The 24,144-nt window shown below is 36.0% G+C and overlaps 1 protein-coding gene across 1 annotated transcript; it reads left to right on the forward strand.

Annotated features, from left to right (window-relative positions):
* Nucleotides 1–32: 32 nt before the first annotated feature.
* Nucleotides 33–9,429, forward strand: LOC129254512 (uncharacterized). The gene is made up of 5 exons (XM_054892976.2): nt 33–445; nt 3,225–3,522; nt 4,318–4,490; nt 4,955–5,127; nt 7,374–9,429. The coding sequence occupies exons 1-5, from the start codon at nt 431–433 to the stop codon at nt 7,975–7,977; spliced, it is 1,263 nt and encodes a 420-aa protein (XP_054748951.2). The 5' UTR covers nt 33–430; the 3' UTR covers nt 7,978–9,429.
* The last annotated feature ends 14,715 nt before the right edge of the window (nt 9,430–24,144 follow it).

Genomic DNA, 24,144 nt, shown 5'->3' on the forward strand with positions numbered 1-24,144 from the left:
ACCAGCTGTACACTGTCAGCGAGGAATGTGTGTGTGTATGAGTGTGTGTCATGTGAAGTTAAGTGCTCTGCCTAATGGCAAAAAGGTCAACCACTTAAGCAGCATTGCCAATCCTAACCTCCCAAAATCCAACCCCAAAGCTTCACATAAACATTCCTTCCACCAAACCCCAGCACTTTCAAGAGTTGCCTATCAGATAAACTCTGATGGAATGTGATTTTTCCAGGCCTGGGCAGCTTTAATAAAGATGAAAAAGATAACTTGGAATGGGAGTGATCCTTTGGGTTGCTGAGCTGGGAAAAATTGGCAACATGCACTTAAAATCTGCCTTAGGTGTGCATAAATCCCTTTTGTGAGTTGGCTAGAGAGAGTTCCATTTTACACAGGGAGTCTGGGTTCTTTGGCTGTGCTCTGCTTAGTTGTGCTCAACATGCTACCATCACAGGTAAAGCATATATACTTATCAATATCATTCTTAAACTTATTCACTTAGATTAAGTTAAGTAATTGTTCATGGTCTAATGCTACATGTACAGGCATGGCTGACTCCTTACTCTAAGGTAAATAATGAATGTGCATGCATGGTACATGTAGTGATTGTGGTTATATGAGGAAGCGGACATCATCAGATCCTGATTTCAACAAGCGTCCAGTATATTTTCCCATACTTAATCTGTCCACTGGAGTACTAATTCATTAAGCTCATATGTGTCTATGTACAACACATGCCATTTTTATTACATTATGATGTTTCAAATGTAATGTGATTCAAAGGTAACTAAACATTAAAAACAAAATAAAATTGCTTGTATTCGGACTATTCCAAAGTGATTTGTGGATATACATGTAGCTCTATAATGTTGAAACTTTATTAATTCATTTTTTATTAACTTTCATTGCAGGCTATACATACATATGTACCATGGAGCTGTATTAGCACAACATGTACTGTATAACATTTGTGAACTTAGTGTTAAAATGGATTTTGAACACAGACCTATGGAAACATGTTAACTGAGGAAGGATTGGGGTTTTGGGGAGGGGTGTCTGATCAAATATTACAATGTGGTATATTGATACTACTAGTAGGCCCTACTTTAATTACTATCTAAAGTAAACATATAGTGATAATGATGGTACGGTAAATAAAGATGATTATCAAAATGATATTAATGATGGTTGGTAATGTATCTAAGACACTGTAGGCTACATGTATTTTCTATGCTTTGATTTAAATGTTACTTAACAGATCCTGTATGAATTTACAGATATTTCAATAAATGAATACATGAATAAATAAATAAACAAACAAGTATATGTAGGTAGCTAAATAAATAATACTAAAAACAAAAATGATAATAAACCAGTAGTACTACCGCTACTAACAAAAAAATGCAGGAGTTATGAAATTGGAATTAACATTTTATGATATATGCCTACTGGGTAGCTGCTTGCATATGACATCACAAATTAAAAAATCATTAAAGGGGAATCCAGCCTTGGCCATAAAATGTTGTGTTGGGAAGGAGAAAAATAAATTGAACAGAATGATGAAAGTTTTAAAGAAATCGGACAAGCAATAAGAAAGTAATACATGTAGCTGCTTTAAAATTGAGATCATTAATAGTATGTACAGTGTAGATATCAAATTGTCAACTGGGTAAGTAAATTATGACAAGGGGCAAGGACAGCTTTCCCCATAGGCTTTATTATCAGGGATTTGTGGTTTTCTACTAAGTACCCATTCCCCTGGGGCAGTAATCTAAATATAACCCAGGTAGTATATTGTTTTATGTCCTCATGAAAGATAAATATAATTCAAAATAAAACTTTTGGGAAAAATGACATTTTAGCCAGATGGCTAAAAATGGAATGGGGGGGCTTCAGCCCCTCCCCAATCTTTTCGAAACCGTGCACAAAATCGTAAAAATGACCATCTGATTGTGATTTTTTTTGCATGGTCAGCCCTCCCACTTTCGGCTCAGCTACCCAACTTTCGAAACTGTTCCGTGGCCCGACATGTACTTGAGAAGTGGTTTTATATTAGGAAGGATAATGTATAATATTTCGATCGGGCACCCACTAAAAATAATATTCCTGTAAAATAAAATCACGTTTTATCCACACTGAGAGGTTTTGATTTTTTAATAGAACATGTACACGTTTACATGCTGTGGTTATTTACAAAATGGAAAAGTGACAGACATTTTTTAGGAGATTTACCATTCAATTCAATTCAATTCAATCATTTTATTTTCCACTTTCAATTTCATATTTACAATTTTTGATACAATTGACATAGTAACATATAATCACATTTGAAGTACATACAAAAAATTGATAACATTATAAAATTACAATAGACAATTATCAAATCGAAATATAAATAATTGAAAGGGAGGGAGGGCCAACTGATAAGCAGAGCTTGTATAATGTAGGCCCCCCTAATGTTGTAATTACGTGTTTATAGCAACTGAATTGCTCTTTTGTAAAAACAAACAAACAAACAAACAAATAACAATATTTACATTATGTAATATATACATTATTATACAAATCATATGCATCATAAGTATAGAGGGGCTTTGAAATGTCAATTATTTCATTCCATTTTAATCTTCAGATGTTTTCTTTTTTAATTTTCTCTTATCGAATCAATTTGATATATAGATGGACATGGCCATAAAAAGGTGTAAAGTTTTAAAATTTCTCTCTGGCTGAACGTCACTTATGTGCACAATTTTTTACCTCACAGCTCTTAAAGGGGTACTCCAGGCTGAAAATAATACAATTTGAACAGATAAAGAAAAATCAGACAAAAAAAAATACTGAAAAATTTATCAAAATAGTACAATGAATAACAAATATTATGGTATTTTTAAGATTTGCATTATTTTGGTAAAACAGTTATATTTACTTAGATATTATTTTCAGTCTGGAATACCCCTTTCATTTATTTTCCTATTTACCAGCTGCAGATCCAGGACTTACCAGAAAAGGGTGGGGGCACTTTTTCTTTAAAAAATAAAGTGACAAGCAAAAGGAAAAGGGAGCTATCACCTCTCATTGGTCAATTTTCCCATGCATTTTTCGTAAAGAATCCAATAATGAATAAAATGTGTCAAGGGGGAGGAGGAATCCACTTGGAGCTCTGGATATGCACCTGCTATTTAAATCTGATCAATATTTCTAACTAATTCAGCATTTCCCCCCATTTTTTCAAGGTTTTTGTGTCAACCTGTAAGCGCAAGAGAGGACCAAACTGGAGTGAGAAAGAGAAGCAAGTTTTAGTTGACGAGTACAGACGACATCGCCACGTCTTACGACCCAAAGGCCCCGCCCAATCCTCCGTGGTTGAACGTGAGAAGGCTTGGGATGAGATATGTGCGGCTCTGAAGGTGGTCAGCGGACCGTACATCAAGAGGGATGTAGTGGATGTGAGGAAGAAGTGGGATAACCTCTGCTTCTGGGCCAAGAAATGCATCGCAGAATGGAAAGACAAAAACGACATCCATGCAGAAGGTACATTTTAACAGTTCATCTTTGGTATCATTTATGCGATGGTCTTTATTGGTAATTCAAGTATGGACAGGGTTGGGATTTAAAAAAGGTTTTATATTTGAGCATTTAAACATTCTATTTAAAAAAAATGTGTCTTTATTGATTTAAAAACCATACAGTCGAGACTTCATAATTTAACCATCCATAAGTCAAATAATCCCTCACAATAAGCATTTTTTTTCAGATGAGAAAATGGAATATATTAATAAACTCAAGTAACTCAAACCAAATTTTGCGAAAGTCAAATTGATTTTTGTGATCTCAAGAGATCGGCACTAAGGCACCTTATTTGTACTTTAACAACTAAGAAGCTTTATTATTAGGTCATAGGTTAATCACATCTTGGGCCTATCACAAAAAGAGTTGCGTTTAATTTAAACTCAACTGAAAAAAATCAAACTCACATTCTATACTCCAGAAATTCAAAATAAATCCAGATGGACTTTAGTCAGGGACCAATCCAATTCTGGACTCAGTTTGAATCCTACCGATTAATTTTTAAACCTCAAAGGATTAAAATTCCAACTCCTTGAGATGTGAAAATAAATTTTTAGGAAGCAACCTAAATTCAGAATTCAATTGATCACTAACTACACCCCATCTGGATTTATTTTAAATCCCTGCAATTCGGAGTGCAAATCCTGTCCCAAATACGATCTTTTCAATGGTTGAAAATGAAGTACCGTTTGATTTTGGGAGGTGCGTTTATTCGCAGTTCTTTCTTTAAGTTACATCTTCATGATTGACTTTGACCAGGTGGACTGCAAGCTGCAATGAGTGGTGAGAATTCACCCCCAACCCTAGCACTGAAGATACTAGCCATCTACCAAGAAGAATGGATAGATCTATTCCCCAATGCACAGGTGGTAGATGGGGGCGACGTCTTCTTTGTCTTCAACAATCAAAACGATAACAAGAATACACCAAAGGTACGTATTCTTCTGAAGGTGTGGGAGAAAGGTAGAATTTATCTTGAATTATTGGTCTAAGATAAACAGGAACTTTTATTACATTCAAGGCCCAAGGGGAATGGGGAAAATAAAATAAAGGATTTTTATAGCATATTTTGTCACATTTGTGAAGGGGGGGGGGGTTTGAAAGAGAAAAAGGGGTGGGAAAGTAGGAAGAGAAAGTTAGACAAAGAAGGGGGAGGTGAAGGTCTTCTACATACATGTAGAACATGTCACTAAATCCATAGTAGCTAAATAGCCCATTTTATGGAATAACAACAACCATCAAATCAAACAGTGACAAAAGAGAGACTGTGAAAGGAAAATAGAAACATAAAAAGTTGAATTTCCTTTGAATTTGCAAAGGATTTCTACACAAATCTTCCTCTTTTTATTGAAATGTAAATAAATAATAAAATGAAGCTATCCATTTCATCCACTAGGGTCCACCAGACAACTCAGCATTCATCATTGATAATGGAGGAGGTAAAGCCAAGATGGGAGGAGGAGGAGGAGGTGAAGATATTTATGAAGTAGTAGATTGTGATGAAGAGATCACTGAAGTCAAAGCAGAGACATCACCAGGACAAGGTCTCCAGGATGATTTTGATGCAGGGTGAGTATTCTTTCCTAGGAATCTAGGATGCATTCATGCTCCATAATTTAAGAGGCAGGATGAGCATTGAGAAACTGTGGATACACTTCCAATGAGAATTCTTTGATCTTCACTTTTTCTTGCTTCTGTGTGTTTTCCTTTTTCGTTTCCTATGCACGACTAGGGCTGTATTTTAACTTTTTTTCTTATCAGTGCCTGCTGATTTTTCAATGCAGAACTGTAGACAATCGCGTAACAAATCCATTGTCGCAAAAGAGAAACGACTGAGAACAAACAATTTGAAGGACAGATTGAATATCACTTGGCAGACAGTATCTGAATTTCTGTAAAATGTCTTCATTTACTGAAATAATTGAAATATAAGCATTGTCTAAAAAAAAACACAGAACTTTATTATTCCTTGATCGATCATTTTCTTTGATTGAGGTAACATATTAAAGACCTGACCTTGAACTTATGAGACATGTCGTTTTCCTTTTCAAGTCCAGATATCATCTGCCTTGGTATCCTTTGTACAGATTGTTTTACTCACAGCTTTACAATGATAGGTCACTAATAAATAATGACTGAGTTACATGTATGATACAACATTGATTATACTTGATATCCGCAGTGGCGGATACAGGCGGGGGCGTACGTTCCCTCTACAATTTGATAACTGCCCGTTAACATGCCTATTAATGTAGCTAAATCTAAATTCTCATCTGCACCCCCTCTATCATTTTCAATATTACATCATGTATTTGCGCCCCATCTATCTCAAAATCATGGATCCACCACTGATATTAACCCTAATAGTCTTGGAATATTTTATATTCTTGTCTGTCCTGATGAGTAACTAAGAATCGCACACAAGCAGAAAATTATCATTTCACAGAGATTAAATTTCATTTGCCAATTACTTGGTTACACCAGCATTAAAGGACAAGTCCACCCCAACAAAAATTAGATTTGAATAAAAAGAGAAAAATCAAACAAGCACAACACTGAAATTTCATCAAAATCGGATGTAAAATAAGGCATTTTTAAAAGTTTTTTAAGTTTTTAAAGTTTCAAAGTTTTGCTTAATTTCACAAAATAGCTATATGTACATCCCAGTCGGTATGCAAATGAGGAACTGATGACATCACTCACTTACTATTTCCTTTGTATTTTACTATATGAAATTATTATTTATTATTATTTGTTTGGCGTCACCTGTGCCTGGGAGGCGAAAGCGAACTGAATCACTATGACCCGCAGGTCTCTCCTCCCGATATAACTGATTGGGGGGAATGCAGGTGGACCACTACACCGGGGTTTCCCCCTACTCTTATAAGAATAGTGCAGTGGGTTCTTAACGTGCAAAGGTGGTGACACTCCTCTACACGGGGCCTCCATTTAACGTCCTATCCAAGGGACAGAGTGTTTTCCATTGTAACATAGCCTGCATCTAAGAAACATGGGAGAGACATTTACACACAACGCACTGGCTTCAGTCATCCGCCTGGGGTGGACTCGAACCCACGACCTTTGGTTCGACGGGCAAACGCGTTACCGACTGAGCCAACACCGCTCTCGTGAAAACCTTTTTTTTGTGCTTGTCAATTATGAAATATTATAATTTTCTCCCCATTGTTCTGTGAAACAAAGTTTTGTTTTTCCCTGAACATGTAAAATTACCATTGTTTAACATTTTATGGATCAGTCAATTTGGTCCTTATTGACAAATCTGTAAAAATTGAAATATTGTATAATTCAAACAATAAAAAACAAAAGAAATAGTGAGGTACATTATCGATTCTCTCATTTGCATGTGACTAAATTGTGCATATAACTATTTTGTGAAAAATAAGCGAAACTTTAACATGTCACAACTTTCTTATTTTACATCCAATTTTGATGAAATTTTCAGCATTGTGCTTGCCAGATTTTTCTCTATTGATTCAAACCAACATTTTTCTGAGGTGGACTTGACCTTTAAATAAAAATTACAGGATATAGCTAATTCTTTTGAAAGCAAGGGCCCTTTTTTTTTTGCTTGTCAAAATTTCCATGGACAAAATGACCTTTAATTTGGGGTGAAAACCTTTTTTTTGCTTGTCAAATTCTTCTCGGGGAAAATGTGCCCCCCCCCCTGGAAAATCCTGGATCCGCCCGTTATCACCTATCCCTAATCTTAGTATGTATCTGACCCTACCCCTTCCTAGGACAATCCTGTTACAAAGTGTAATGGTTGATACTATACCCCCCTTTCTGCTCCATAGCTGGCAACCTGAAGCAGTTCCTGAAGACGATCTTAGCTACCAAGACACCGATTTGGAAACCCCCAAGAACCAACAAAAGAAACATCCAAACACCAGCTCCCTCCCGCATCGTTTCATGCAGCGTAAATACACCACCCAAATCTCTTCCCCACCTTGCAACAACTCTACCAGTCTTCCTCTCTCTGCGTCCTCCCCGTCTCCCACAGTGACGTCAGCTCCGCATCCGATACCAACATCATCATCCGTAGGACACCAATTCATGCCTTACCAACTTCACTCATCCATTCCATCATCAATGATCGTCAATCAACAACTCAACACCACTAACATTCCTATGTCTTCCTCGCCGTTGGCTAAGCGCATGCGCTACTCTCAGCTCGCTGCCGATGATGGTCACCACAGCGACATGGATGACGAAAAGGACATTGAGCAACTCAGCAAGGAGCTCCTGATTTTGAGGAAGGAGAAACTGGTGCTTGAGAAGCAGAAGTTGGAGATTGAGAAAGAGAAGTTGGTGATTGAGCGTGACATATTAGACATGCAGAGAGAACGTCAGTGGCTTGAGCTTGAGAAAGATCGTTTGGCCAATGGTCAAATTAACTAGAAACTTCACAGTACTACTTATAACATGACAAGATGCAAACTGACAATAAGATTTGGAAAAACCTACTTACTTTTGGAAGACTATTTATAATTTCTAGATCTTTGTAGCCAAGTGACCAAAGATACTTGCCGTTTTGTTTTCAATCATTTTTGTTCACCATAGAGCAAAGTAATATGCCTTAGCCCATGATTTGTGTTAGTTTTGTATCAAAGTTTTTATTCATTCTTTGGTATGTTTATTTTTATAACGTACATTCTCTAGTTTGTTTATTCTATGAAATGTTTTGTTTTATGACGTTACATACATCATCGGCTGAAGAAAAACAGCAAGATTTACAAAGGTTTCATTTCGTTTTCTTTTTAAATACTGGATTTTATTTGGCATGATGCTAATAAACCAGTGTGTTAAACTTTTCAACTACTTGCCAGGTAGGCTTATTACTAAGCCCAGTATTTGTAATATTTATTTTGTATGATATAAAATTTTTACTTGTCTGTTGCAAGAAATAGATAAATAAATGTCAACAAACCTAAACTACATGTAAACCCAACCTGCTTCCTGCAATGACCAAGCCTACAAAGTTTATATCAATATTATAAATAAAATAACTTTTCAATGAATTAAAAAAAAACACTGTTAAAGAAATTGTAAATGATCTTTATACAGTATTTCAGTTGTGACTTTATAATACTCTCAGTAATTCATACACAACCATGACATCAAATATATTGATGGAAGGAATTTCAATAAAACAGCAAAGTATACCCCTTTTTCTAACAACATAGAAATGAATTTTACATTCATCACTGATATCTGTGGAATTTTTCAATGACTTTTTTTATGAGTTAAAAATGTGTTCAGGCAATACATTCTGGCTTGCTGGCTTACACTGTACTATGACTTTCGATACTGTACTACATAAAGTTACATGTACAGAAAACTTTGACAAGTGGAAAATAACTATTTCATGTCACAGGAGGCATGTTGGGTAAACTTTCATTACAAACATAAGGCCAAAAGTTGACAGAAATTAAGAATAATTAAATCTAATATTGGTTAATGATATTCACATGCATGTTAAAAAAATGCACAGATATGATAAATATTGTTTTAAATAAATTTATGCATATTCCCATTATCTGACTGATTTTCTAACAGTTCTAGAAGTGCTTATTAACCATTTTTGACGTACCGTAGGCTCTTTTCATATTCAAACTATTTTGTACTGGATTTGTATCGAAGCCTTCTATCCTTGACAAGAAAGTTATAAAAATAACTTGAATAATGAGTGATAGCTATATCAAAGTTTTTCTTGTTTTTCAACTTTGAAAATATTGTTAACTTTGAAATTCACCAGTTGTTAGTTCTTATATTGTAATAAGCTGAATACCTGCCAACCTTATGTAAAAAAAAGATATGTTTTTTAAAATAAAGGAATGTATTTGTTATGAATATACAGAACCTTGCTTGTAATTTTTTTTGTTTATCTGGGTCCAGTAACACAAAAGTTAGCAATTAATCGTACGCTTGATTTTTACGATTGATTGCACATTGTTGTCAATGCAATCAATCGTTAAAAAAAATGTTCTATGATCATTGCTAAGCTTTGTGTTACGGGTCCCAGGACATTGAAATTAAATATTTTGTGGGGGATTAAGAGGCAGCTGAGTGAAACTGATGAGACAAATCATTGATCATGCAAGTCAAATCAGCACACATTTAAAAGAGTATTTTATGCACCTACATGTATAGTACATTATTTATTTGAAGTATTTAATGCGCATTTTGACTACCATCATGTATTTCAACTGAATGATAATGAGGTTTGACAAAGCAATTTCTTTAAAAAATAACATGTCATACCTTAATGCATTAACAAGACACAAGAATCAACCAAACAAACAAATGAAAAATTGATGGTTTAACTCAAGCATGATGATGTATATATTAATTACACACCAATGACAATATGCAATGAAATTATTATAAAGACTTTTGAACAATGCCCTTGCAGGATTCATCAACAAAGCAGGCAAGTTCATAAAACCAGACAGGCAATCAGGCAATATTATCCACCACAACATCTCTCAACAAAAGTCTAATTTTCTGTGTTTTATCAATTGTGTGAATGATACCATCAATTATAAAGTCTAGGAAATGTAAAATATTGGATGGGCAACAGAACAAGCCACTGTGTATCAACAATGGACTGCCTATCCAATGTTTTGTATGCTCAATCTTTACCAGCGCCGCAGTTGAAGATGATGAACCCCACCAAGTCAACAAATTTTTACTCAACTCATGACAAATTTCTCTTTCATAAATGCTTATTTACAAATCAAAATAAAACAATAAATTTAGCCACCTTTTCAGACTCTTTTCAGTTTAAACCTAAAAGGACTGGGATGGGGCATGATGGCCACCCCTCAACACTTTGCGCGATACTGTATGTCCGGAACGCAAAAAGATAGCGACTTTTTTCTTTGAAGTCTCGCGCAACTTTTGAGACCAAATTGGCGAAGTACTGGTGTAGCATCGCGATACCCTGTGACTTTTTACGAGACGATATCATGCCGGAAATAGCTCATTTTTATACTCTGTGTAGAAAGTCTATGAGAGGAAGGCCAAAAGGGTTATTATTTTTCATTCTAATTGGTCTGCTTAATTAAGGGTTTAATTTGGTTTTCAAATGGTCTGTAATAGTTCCCATTGACAAAAACAATGAAAAACAAAAGATGAAAAACAAAGAAATACATAAGAAATTCTAAAAACAAAGAAATACATAAGGAAACATTAGACTTTTTGCATTCTTTCTTTGTGGACTCCTTTAAAAATTAAATTACAAAGATGATATGAGGAAAAAAAATATGAAAATTTTAAGTGAAATTGGGTGTTGAATATGCAAAGAATACTTTTACGAATAAAGTTGCATATTTTATTCATAATTAATAAGAAATTATTTTCAATTATTCTTTTTATACCAGCTAGTAGTTTATGTGGTAAAGAATGCACCTGCCAAACTTTGGTGCAATCGCACGAACGGTGGCCGATATCAGAAGGGGGGCATCATGCCCCCCCCTCCCCCATCTTCAAGACATCTCAAAAAGCCCAGTCCTTTTAGGGTTAAACTCTGACACATTGGAGTAGGGATACACTGTGTACCTAGCTATTTGAGTACTAGTTGTCGGTGTACACGCACAAAAATCTACACACACGCCCACTTAAAGTTAATGAGTGTTCTAGCATACATGTAACTGAACATTCTTTTGGTGTACCTGCAGGAGCTTGGTACAGCACCTTGATCCATAAAATCTACACCAACACCATACGGGAAATTGGTAAATATGATAATCATATAATCTTGGTTGGAGTTAGGCGGGACGTCAATATCCGGGAGGGGTGTGCAAACGCGTTTGCACGCCCTCATTACTTTTCATGCACGGGCTTGCACGCCACGAAGTTAATGAGGTTGAATTTGCATATCAATAGAGCACCCTTGCGATCATCGCGGAGTGACATAACGAGCCCGTGCAGTCGCGTTCTGGCACTTCTATTGTTCCCGGGCATTGGGCTGGCAAGCCTAGAGGAATTTATTGGCGCGTGTAGAGAAGTTCCTTACCTCAATTGTTTGCCGTGAAATGTTGTGAGGGTGCAACTACTAGTATAATGAATGACGATGTGTGCCGTAAGGCGTGACAAGTGTTCAAAGGGACAAGAACCTGGACGCAAAAATTTTGCTCCGGCGAATCGCTTATTCATGCTTACACCTTCGTCACATTTGCTATACGGCGGCCGTACGGCGAGTCAATAACAGCCGTTTTAACATTTTATGTACGAGCTACATAATGTGGTTTGTATAAAAATGAATAAAACGGCTGCATTCGACTCGCCGTACGGCCGCCCTAGAGCAAATGTGACCAAGGTATTAGTACCTGATGATGTGAGCTTCCAAAAATATGTATATAATTCCCGTAAATTCCTGACAAAGATGGAAAGGGAAATAAATTTTGTTTTGGCTACCAGCGGAAGTAAAATGCGATCCGTCAAAGCGTTCGATCAACCGCGGCGACCGCGCACAACGTCTACAGGCGCTGGACCCACTGAATCAGCTTGCAGAGCTCTGTTCGCTCCTGAAGATGTGACTACAACCGTGCCTATAATAATTCCAAAAGCGCTGACAAATACGGCCGCATTGTCACTTGTACGTGATTCCTCCGAATTAGTCCTCAGAAAAGTTTAGTCACGACTCAGTATCGTTCTTGCGGTATACCCGCACGCTTAATATCAGTTTAATAGATACCACGTGCGCGCAAGCATACACAATACAAGGTACTTGAGGCAGAGCTTTGCCGCTATGAAACAAAATTATCTTTACGCTACGTATAGCTCCAATAGCTCTTGCTTTTGCAGTAGCGTACGCAGAATTTTTGAAAGGTAGAGTTCGAGTTCAATGAAAATTTGACAGAGGTTTTCACTCCCCCCCCCCCCATTAGGTCTTTTCATAACAAAAAAATTACAAGCAATTTTTTTTTTATCTAAGTGGAGGGGGGGGGTGAACTCCTGCAACATTCCCTGACCTTACCTCGGTCATTTTTGCTCTATGACGGCCGTGCGGCGAGTAAAAAACAACCGTTTTAACATTTTTTTTTGTAATAGCTACAAACACGTGGTCTGAATAAAAATGGATAAAACAGGTGTTTCCGACTCACCGTACGGCCGCCGTAGAGCAAATATGACCGAGGCATTAGGAACGCAAAATCATGAGGATGGAAACTTGGATAAAGCAATGTTCATTATTCAATATTTGTTATGACTTCTCTTAATATCATGAAATGGCTGAGCAAATTACTTGTATATTTCTTATAATAACTCAAAATGATGAAGAAACGAGTATTGATTTGAAATTATGAAATGATGAAGATTGACTTGCATTTTTACATTACAAATTTTTATTTTGCTTCTCAAAAGGGGGCATGGACCGACTGTGCCCCCCCCCCCCCGCCTGCATCCTCCAATGCTCATGGGTACTAGCATTCGTATTTATGCATACAACTTATTGAAATCCTCATCCATTCCCATTTCCCAGTCATGTTCAGTTCATAATCTCCTTTGTTATTCGTTCTTTGAGTAGTTCGTAGTGGTCAAGAATTTGTTTTAATTATTCTTAAGACCCCAATGCACTTGATTTACTTCGTTTTAGGAAAGATAACTCTTAAAGTCCCTTTGAAGCTTTGAAGTGAATGCCCCGGAGCGACTTGAATGGGTTCGATTAACTACACCGTCTCGCACGTGTTGCGAACAAAGAAGGTGTGAAAATTACAATTAACAACTAACAATAGGAAGAATCCGTTTCAACTGAAGTTACGCAACGATCTCTGATAATCTCTAATTGTGCTTTCTTGACCCCAATGAATCCTCCCAAACCACATTGTCCAATGACGGAACTACTACAAGTAGTCAGCGTTTGTGAAAACGGAATGATGATCGAGGATGATATAATGGTGATGGTAATAATGATGTTGGTCATAATGAAGAAGGATAAGGAGGATGAGGATGAAAGCGGTGGTAATGATGATGACGATAATAACATTTTTTGTTTTTTAATCTATAAACATAATGATGTGTGAATAAAAAAAGACATTATGATCGTGATGATGACATCGAAAAGAAAGGTAATGATGGCTGATTATGATAATGGTGATGATTATGATTGTAATCCCAACGATGATGGCAATGACAAGAATGGTGATAATAATAATTATAATGTTTTTATAATGGTGATGGTAATAATGATCGTAATTGATCACGAGAATATTTATTACGACAAGATTGATGATTATGGTAGCAATATAGTGATGATCAGAGGATAATATTTTGCTGTGGGGGACAATAATGATGCACCCTATGAACAAAGGATATATCCTCTGCGCAGCCGCCCGCGGTGATGATTTATTAATGTTTTATGATGATGACGGTGATGACAGTGATGAAGGTGCTGAGATTAATTATGATAATAATCCTAGTTTTGATGATTACAATGATTATGATTATGGCGATTGTGATGGCATGACAGTGGGGGAAGGGGCATGCTTGTCGAGATTGAATTTCATTTGAAAATTAAAGGTAGGTCCTAGACTGAACAGTTTCATGAGTGTTTCTCACCAAGGCGAACTTCTACTTCAAGCTAATTACGGAGCTGCAACTCTCTTTAGTTGGTTCGAGATTCGACCCATGAACCTCATATACAGAGAACGAATGATCAATAACCAGGTAACATAATGGTATACGATGTCAATTATGGACGAATTTTTCTCCTTATGTCTATTTATCGTATGGTTGACATCACAATGAGGCAAAATTTGATTGCATGGTGACTTCTTAAAAAAAATCCTAAGTTTGGGATTTTTAAGGGGAAGGTAACACTTATGCTGGATTTTCTCCAACAAATATGATTTTTGAATCTTGTAAGAATGATGGTTGAGTGAACAGGAATTGTAAATTTAGTGTAGCCTATTCATCTCGTAGACCTAAGCAGTGTGTTTTGTGAGTCGGAGTAATGTGATGGTACCTGTTACAAGCGAGAGGGCGAGATATGGTAAGACTTGGTTGAAAGGGCATTCATCATCTTTTTGTCATTTTACAAATAAAATTCTTATGTATCTCCACCCCCCCTCAATTTCCCAGACCCCTCTCACTTCCTGGATGGTAGCCTATTCAAAACTTATTTGCCACTGAAGTGACCAGTGGCTGATAGTCATTTTTTTCTTCTTTTTATTGAATGATTACCAAGAAATTGACTTGATTATAATTTATGAAATACTTTATTGAAAAACTGAATGTTTGATTGATTACATTGCCCATTGAAATAGTTGATTTATTGATAAATTGTTGATTGATAGGAAAAGTTGATGCCCCAATTATCATTAATTAATTAAATTAACATTCTGCTCTGGACTTCACGCGTACATGACAATAAACATCAGTCACTCAACAGAAGGGGAGGGCGAGAGAGAGGGAGGGGGCTAAAATGTTCTGTTGACCCTTTTTCCATCAACCTACTTCTCCCACTTACGTCAAATCTCACCCCCTATTTTCCTGACTCCAATGAACACATGACTGATTACGACCCTTTATGTGATAATCGCTTCTCTTCAAGTCGGATCTGACTTTTAGATAATAGATAATCTACACATTTTCGTTTCACGAGTCTTAATATGGTATCGGCAAAGTGAAAATAAAAGATCAATACAGTCGAGCCATAAGAGAAAAATTACGAGGAAATTAATTACGTGCAAGTCAAATATCTTAAGAGTTCAGAAAATTTTGAATACAATTAGAGCCAGGGGAGGGGGGGACTTACGAAATAAGGTATACGGGGATGTGCCGCTGAAATGGGTCCCTCTTTTGGAAGAAATCTCCGGGAAATCTCTAAACATGGGGTATGGTTTTATGCTGGAAAATCCCTAAACATGCATGGCCCAAATTTTTAGATACTTGCTTTTAGATACATGGGTTCATGCCCCCAATTTTTGTCTCGCCCACCGGAGGTGAAGGCGAGACTTAGGGAACCAAATGTCGTCCGTCGTCCGTCCGTCACAAATCTAATGACACATAACTCCACAACCGTAAGTCGATTTTCAACCAAACTTGGATGGTAGATGGACTTGGGGGACCTGCATGTTATGCTGCAGTCGGAGGTCACATGGTAAGGTCAAAGGTCATTTTCAGGTCAACGTTAAAGTTTACATGCAAGACTCTCTTATGACACCTAACTCCGCAACCGTAAGTCGCTTTTCAACCAAACTTGGATGGTAGATGGACTTGGGGGACCTGCATGTTATGCTGCAGTCAGAGGTCACCTGGTAAGGTCAAAGGTCATTTGCAGGTCAACCTTAAAGTTTATGTACAAGGCTCTTATGACAAGTGTTATTCCATCCCAGTCATTTCACAATGAAGTTTCGATATAATTCTCTTGCGTGCCCTCGCAAATCACGATATTTCTGGTCATTTTCATAAGTGGGCGAGACACAAAATTGCTTTTGTCTTGTTAGATATTGGCCTTAAACATGGGTCCATATTCTCGAATTTGGGGTGATAACCTTTTTTGGTCAAGTTTTAAGCCCTAATAATGCATATCAATTCCTTTCATAGGAAAAGCGCTCCTCACAATTTCCGTATATTTGGCACCGTTTGGCACTTAATGATACGCGTACCGCCTTGACCGAACTGTGCGAAGTCTGTGTGGTCTGTGTGTAGACGATAGACCGGCCCGTAAACACTATTTCTTGGGAGTGCATAAACTGTCATAATTAGGTTTATTGTGACATAATAAAATTAATCACTGTAATCAATTAATCACTGGGGCAAAGGATTAAAATGGTACCCACAAAATAAAGGGAAGTACACGAAGTGAAATTTTGTACTTTTTGCATGTCATGGATGAAGACCCTCATTAAAGTATTGCATACGGGTGGACGTTTTTGTGCATAGCTTATTTTGTGTTTGTAAATGGTATTCCGTTCTATTAGTCTGAATTCTTAACCTTATATCAATTCTTTTCTCTCTTTTGGGGATTTTGTAGATTAGCATCTATATCCTGTATTTTATGTTATTAATAGTGTTATGTAATCCAGGCCCCCGCTCTCGCTTTTAAAGGGGTCGATGGGAGTCGATTTAATTACGTTGTGAATCTATTGTTCAAGGGATGTGACCCCGGCCCCCCCCCCCCTTCAATAGAATGACATCACGAACCAGCAGCAGTGGGCCTTGAACCGATTTGTCTATGCTTATTTATGTTTTATAAATAAATTATCACATACAAATCCTTTACATCAAATGTTCGCCATAAATTACACATCAATGATAATTGATAATATATACTAGGCCAATATTTACATAAGATTGAAGTGATCAGGAAAATGAACAGAGAAAAAAAAAGAGAAGCCAGAGTACATTTCATTAAAACAATATCATACTTTTACTGTAGTCATTTACATCGCATTGCATGCCTATATTTATTTTTATTATAATGTGATGTTTGTTTTTAAACTTTGAATAAATAAACTTGAACTTGATTTTGATACAGTGACCTGAATGTTTTCATAATTTTATATGGCCAACCTCTCCTTCCGTTCTATTATGTTTCTTCCTCCCATTACAGATCCTCTTCCTCTTTTTCTCCCTCCATCTCGAGTAATCACTTTCTTCCTTTCTCACTGACAATAGGGAAGGGGTGCAGCTCCGATCGCCTCCGTACATCGAGAGGTACACATCGACAGGGCAAAAAAAAAAATCCTTTTAATGGAGACCACCCTGCTGATGTCCACGTTTAATGAAGTGCATATACTTTCACAGTACTGACATTTCAGAAACTTTTTAACATTTGCTAAGATTTGATGTACACGAGATGACACTCAAAACTTCTTTTCTAAAATCTTGTACCATTATTTGAGAACTCGGTGTAAATACCAATAAATCATGTAATGGACCTCAACACTCTTCATGTAGTCAGCATGTTCGATTGATACACGTTTGTAAAAAGTAAAACACACACATTAATTATATAATTGATTTATTTGTTTTCTCATGTCTTAAAGATAAAATAGACCTATGTTTTTATCATAAAGACCAGCCGCCATTAACAAATTTAATAAATATCATCCCGTGTCTTTTCTTTGATCGTGTAATGTTTAGAAACATAGCTGCTGCATGATTAGTGTGATTCATTTTTGTTTTGTCAAAATTATCTCATCGGCGATTCCGTTGAAAATGCCCTATAATGGGACCTAGAGTTACATGTATATTTGTATTTTACGTGCATTAAAGACACCGACAAGCTATGAATCGGCTTGGAGAAGACATGCACGCAACTATAATAGAGTCTATAACCATGGACCTACTAGTACACAGTAGTAACATACAGACAATGAGGCATTCAGCATGTTCAGGGTTTCACATTCAAACCGCTATACGCAATCTATAGCATAACTTCAATTGAAACGGATTTTTCCTATTGTTAGCTGCTTTGTGATTTTCACACCTTCATCCATTGTTCTCAAAACGTGCTAGACGGCGTAATTGACCCAATTCAGGTTCAAGGGGTCGTTATATAGGATCGTTGACTTCAACCAAGGACCTATAGATGTACAGTGCAGGCACATTATGGCCCACTCTAGACCGTTGCATGAAATCACCCGAAATATCTTAAATATTCATGAATGCATAATGAGGGCGCGAAATCTGATGATATTATGGCCTGAAATCTTGACATTTCAAGCACCTTTGTAAATATAAATATGATGCATCAAGTTAATATATTTAATCATTAATGCGAACGCAAACCGTGAGCCAATTTTTTTGATAAACTGTCATGAAAAGGGGATTTCAAGTAGTTTGTTGTATAATCAATATTGAGACATACATAACTCGCCAATCAAAATGCAAGCGTGCAGCGCTAGCTTAGGCGCGATAGCTCAGTCGGTAGAGCGGGGGTTTCGGATTCCGGTGAACCGGGTTCGATTCCCAAGTGGTGCGCTAGTGCCCTTTGGTAAGGAATTTATCCTCATTACCAGGTCCCTCGGAGAGGACCTTAAGCCGTTCGTCCCCTGGTTGCTTGCTCACAGGCATTCGTGCTTTCTTAGCAGTCAGGTAAAACAACCTCGGTATAACCTTGATACGATTTGACAATCAGACCCAAAAAGGGATATTTTGAAAATTTATGGAATGCACGAGAACAATAGGTACCAATCAAAATTCGCGAGTGCGCAGCACGAACAGAAAATATTAATATTCAGACCATAAAACTGACATGTTTACAGAGCACTTTTAAAAAATCAATTTGTAAATCACACAAAATAATGAAGTTAAATTTCCGAGGTGAAATGTGTTTTGTAAATTAACTTTCAAACTTGATATCTAAACTCATTGAACAAGATATGAAAATCACCTAACAGGCAATGCGAGGGCGAAGCGCGAGCGAAAATTGTATAGAGTGACATGAAAGATTTTTTCCCCCAAGTCTTTCCATCATCTTATTTTATTCACTCGTCTTCCTCTTCTTTTTTCTCCTCTCTTTTCCCTCCTCTTTTCCCTTTTTTCTATCTTTTTTTTGCTCGTCCAAGAGGGGGGGGGGGGGGGGGGGGAGTCCCTCGCGCCCCGAACCGCCTATGCTTTACGGAAAACAAGGTATCATAACGAAATGCATATAGAATATATTTTAACCTGTTGTCACCTTCAAACAATCTTAAAAGATGTCCTGATAGATCGCAAATAATTATGAAAGGCTACCAACTGACTTCTATTTTGTCTTATTTACGTTTCCAACTTGTCGAGAAAATGCATCTTTAATATTTCTTAACGGAGAACAATTAAGGGATCATAACGAAAGGCATATCAAATCTATTTTGTCTTGTTGACCCCTAAAAATAATTTTTAAAACATGTCCTGATAGATCGCACACCCATCTGACATGTTTTTTACTTCTATTCTGTTTTATTTACGTTTCCAACATCGTCAAGAAAAGACGTATTTAATATTTCTTAACGGAGAACAAGGGATCATAACGAAAGGTATATCAAATCTATTTTAACTTGTTGACACCTAAAACAATTTTAAAACATGTCCTGATAGATCGCACACCCATTTGAGATGTTTGTGACTTCTATTCTGTTTTATTTACGTTTCCAACATCGTCAAGAAAAGACGTATTTAATATTTCTTAACGGAGAACAAGGGATCATAACGAAAGGTATATCAAATCTATTTTAACTTGTTGACACCTAAAACAATTTTAAAACATGTCCTGATAGATCGCACACCCATCTGAGATGTGTTTGACTTCTATTCTGTTTTATTTACGTTTCCAACATCGTCAAGAAAAGACGTATTTAATATTTCTTAACGGAGAACAAGGGATCATAACGAAAGGTATATCAAATCTATTTTAACTTGTTGACACCTAAAACAATTTTAAAACATGTCCTGATAGATCGCACACCCATCTGAGATGTGTTTGACTTCTTTTCTGTTTTATTTACGTTTCCAACATCGTCAAGAAAAGACGTATTTAATATTTCTTAACGGAGAACAAGGGATCATAACGAAAGGTATATCAAATCTATTTTAACTTGTTGACACCTAAAAACAATTTTAAAACATGTCCTGATATATCGCACACCCATCTGAGATGTTTGTGACTTCTATTTTGTTTTATCTACGTTTCCAACATCGTCGAGAAAAGACGCATTTAATATCTCTTAACGGAGAACAAGGGATCATAACGAAAGGTATATCAAATCTATTTTAACTTGTTGACACCTAAAACAATTTTAAAACATGTCCTGATAGATCGCACACCCATCTGAGATGTGTTTGACTTCTATTCTGTTTTATTTACGTTTCCAACATCGTCAAGAAAAGACGTATTTAATATTTCTTAACGGAGAACAAGGGATCATAACGAAAGGTATATCAAATCTATTTTAACTTGTTGACACCTAAAACAATTTTAAAACATGTCCTGATAGATCGCACACCCATTTGAGATGTTTGTGACTTCTATTCTGTTTTATTTACGTTTCCAACATCGTCAAGAAAAGACGTATTTAATATTTCTTAACGGAGAACAAGGGATCATAACGAAAGGTATATCAAATCTATTTTAACTTGTTGACACCTAAAACAATTTTAAAACATGTCCTGATAGATCGCACACCCATCTGAGATGTGTTTGACTTCTATTCTGTTTTATTTACGTTTCCAACATCGTCAAGAAAAGACGTATTTAATATTTCTTAACGGAGAACAAGGGATCATAACGAAAGGTATATCAAATCTATTTTAACTTGTTGACACCTAAAACAATTTTAAAACATGTCCTGATAGATCGCACACCCATCTGAGATGTGTTTGACTTCTTTTCTGTTTTATTTACGTTTCCAACATCGTCAAGAAAAGACGTATTTAATATTTCTTAACGGAGAACAAGGGATCATAACGAAAGGTATATCAAATCTATTTTAACTTGTTGACACCTAAAAACAATTTTAAAACATGTCCTGATATATCGCACACCCATCTGAGATGTTTGTGACTTCTATTTTGTTTTATCTACGTTTCCAACATCGTCGAGAAAAGACGCATTTAATATCTCTTAACGGAGAACAAGGGATCATAACGAAAGGTATATCAAATCTATTTTAACTTGTTGACACCTAAAACAATTTTAAAACATGTCCTGATAGATCGCACACCCATTTGAGATGTTTGTGACTTCTATTCTGTTTTATTTACGTTTCCAACATCGTCAAGAAAAGACGTATTTAATATTTCTTAACGGAGAACAAGGGATCATAACGAAAGGTATATCAAATCTATTTTAACTTGTTGACACCTAAAACAATTTTAAAACATGTCCTGATAGATCGCACACCCATCTGAGATGTGTTTGACTTCTTTTCTGTTTTATTTACGTTTCCAACATCGTCAAGAAAAGACGTATTTAATATTTCTTAACGGAGAACAAGGGATCATAACGAAAGGTATATCAAATCTATTTTAACTTGTTGACACCTAAAAACAATTTTAAAACATGTCCTGATATATCGCACACCCATCTGAGATGTTTGTGACTTCTATTTTGTTTTATCTACGTTTCCAACATCGTCGAGAAAAGACGCATTTAATATCTCTTAACGGAGAACAAGGGATCATAACGAAAGGTATATCAAATCTATTTTAACTTGTTGACACCTAAAACAATTTTAAAACATGTCCTGATAGATCGCACACCCATCTGAGATGTGTTTGACTTCTATTCTGTTTTATTTACGTTTCCAACATCGTCAAGAAAAGACGTATTTAATATTTCTTAACGGAGAACAAGGGATCATAACGAAAGGTATATCAAATCTATTTTAACTTGTTGACCCCTCGAAAATTTTTCAATCATGCCCTGATATATCGCACACCCATCTGAGATGTGTTTGACTTCTATTCTGTTTTATTTACGTTTCCAACATCGTCAAGAAAAGACGTATTTAATATTTCTTAACGGAGAACAAGGGATCATAACGAAAGGTATATCAAATCTATTTTAACTTGTTGACACCTAAAAACAATTTTAAAACATGTCCTGATATATCGCACACCCATCTGAGATGTTTGTGACTTCTATTTTGTTTTATCTACGTTTCCAACATAGTCGAGAAAAGACGTATTTCATATTTCTTAACGGAGAACAAGGGATCACAACGAAAGGTATATCAAATATAATTTAACTTGTTGACACCTAAAAAACAATTTTAAAACATGTCCTGATAGATCGCACACCCATCTGAGATGTTTGTGACTTCTATTCTGTTTTATTTACGTTTCCAACATCGTCGAGAAAAGACGTATTTAATATTTTTAACGGACAACAAGGGATCAAAACGAAAGGTATATCAAATATATTTTAACTTGTTGACCCCTCGAAAAATATATATCACCAAAAAATATGAGATGCTACCAACTTCTATTTTGTTTTATCGACGTTTCCAACTTTTTCGAGAAAATGCATCTTTAATATTTCTTTACGGAGAACAGGGGATCATAACGGAAGGTATATCAAATCTATTTTAAATTGTTGACCCCTAAAAACAATTTTAAAACATGTCCTGATAGATCGCACACCCATCTGAGATGTTTGTGACTTCTATTCTGTTTTATTTACGTTTCCAACATCGTCAAGAAAAGACGTATTTAATATTTCTTAACGGAGAACAAGGGATCATAACGAAAGGTATATCAAATCTATTTTAACTTGTTGACACCTAAAACAATTTTAAAACATGTCCTGATAGATCGCACACCCATCTGAGATGTGTTTGACTTCTATTCTGTTTTATTTACGTTTCCAACATCGTCAAGAAAAGACGTATTTAATATTTCTTAACGGAGAACAAGGGATCATAACGAAAGGTATATCAAATCTATTTTAACTTGTTGACCCCTCGAAAATTTTTCAATCATGCCCTGATAGATCGCACACCCATTTGAGATGTTTGTGACTTCTATTTTGTTTTATCTACGTTTCCAACATCGTCGAGAAAAGACGCATTTAATATCTCTTAACGGAGAACAAGGGATCACAACGAAAGGTATATCAAATATAATTTAACTTGTTGACACCTAAAAACAATTTTAAAACATGTCCTGATAGATCGCGCACCCATCTGAGATGTGTTTGACTTCTATTCTGTTTTATTTACGTTTCCAACATCGTCAAGAAAAGACGTATTTAATATTTCTTAACGGAGAACAAGGGATCATAACGAAAGGTATATCAAATCTATTTTAACTTGTTGACACCTAAAACAATTTTAAAACATGTCCTGATAGATCGCACACCCATCTGAGATGTGTTTGACTTCTATTCTGTTTTATTTACGTTTCCAACATCGTCAAGAAAAGACGTATTTAATATTTCTTAACGGAGAACAAGGGATCATAACGAAAGGTATATCAAATCTATTTTAACTTGTTGACACCTAAAAACAATTTTAAAACATGTCCTGATATATCGCACACCCATCTGAGATGTTTGTGACTTCTATTTTGTTTTATCTACGTTTCCAACATCGTCGAGAAAAGACGCATTTAATATCTCTTAACGGAGAACAAGGGATCATAACGAAAGGTATATCAAATCTATTTTAACTTGTTGACACCTAAAACAATTTTAAAACATGTCCTGATAGATCGCACACCCATCTGAGATGTGTTTGACTTCTATTCTGTTTTATTTACGTTTCCAACATCGTCAAGAAAAGACGTATTTAATATTTCTTAACGGAGAACAAGGGATCATAACGAAAGGTATATCAAATCTATTTTAACTTGTTGACCCCTCGAAAATTTTTCAATCATGCCCTGATATATCGCACACCCATCTGAGATGTGTTTGACTTCTATTCTGTTTTATTTACGTTTCCAACATCGTCAAGAAAAGACGTATTTAATATTTCTTAACGGAGAACAAGGGATCATAACGAAAGGTATATCAAATCTATTTTAACTTGTTGACACCTAAAAACAATTTTAAAACATGTCCTGATATATCGCACACCCATCTGAGATGTTTGTGACTTCTATTTTGTTTTATCTACGTTTCCAACATAGTCGAGAAAA

The sequence above is a fragment of the Lytechinus pictus genome, chromosome 2 (genome assembly GCF_037042905.1).
Source record: "Lytechinus pictus isolate F3 Inbred chromosome 2, Lp3.0, whole genome shotgun sequence".
Classification (NCBI taxonomy): domain Eukaryota; kingdom Metazoa; phylum Echinodermata; class Echinoidea; order Temnopleuroida; family Toxopneustidae; genus Lytechinus; species Lytechinus pictus.

Coding starts and splice junctions, on each gene's coding strand:
- LOC129254512 (XM_054892976.2), top strand. Junction 3,523..4,317: donor AAACGACATCCATGCAGAAG/GTACATTTTAAC, acceptor GACTTTGACCAG/GTGGACTGCAAGCTGCAATG. Junction 4,491..4,954: donor ATAACAAGAATACACCAAAG/GTACGTATTCTT, acceptor TTCATCCACTAG/GGTCCACCAGACAACTCAGC.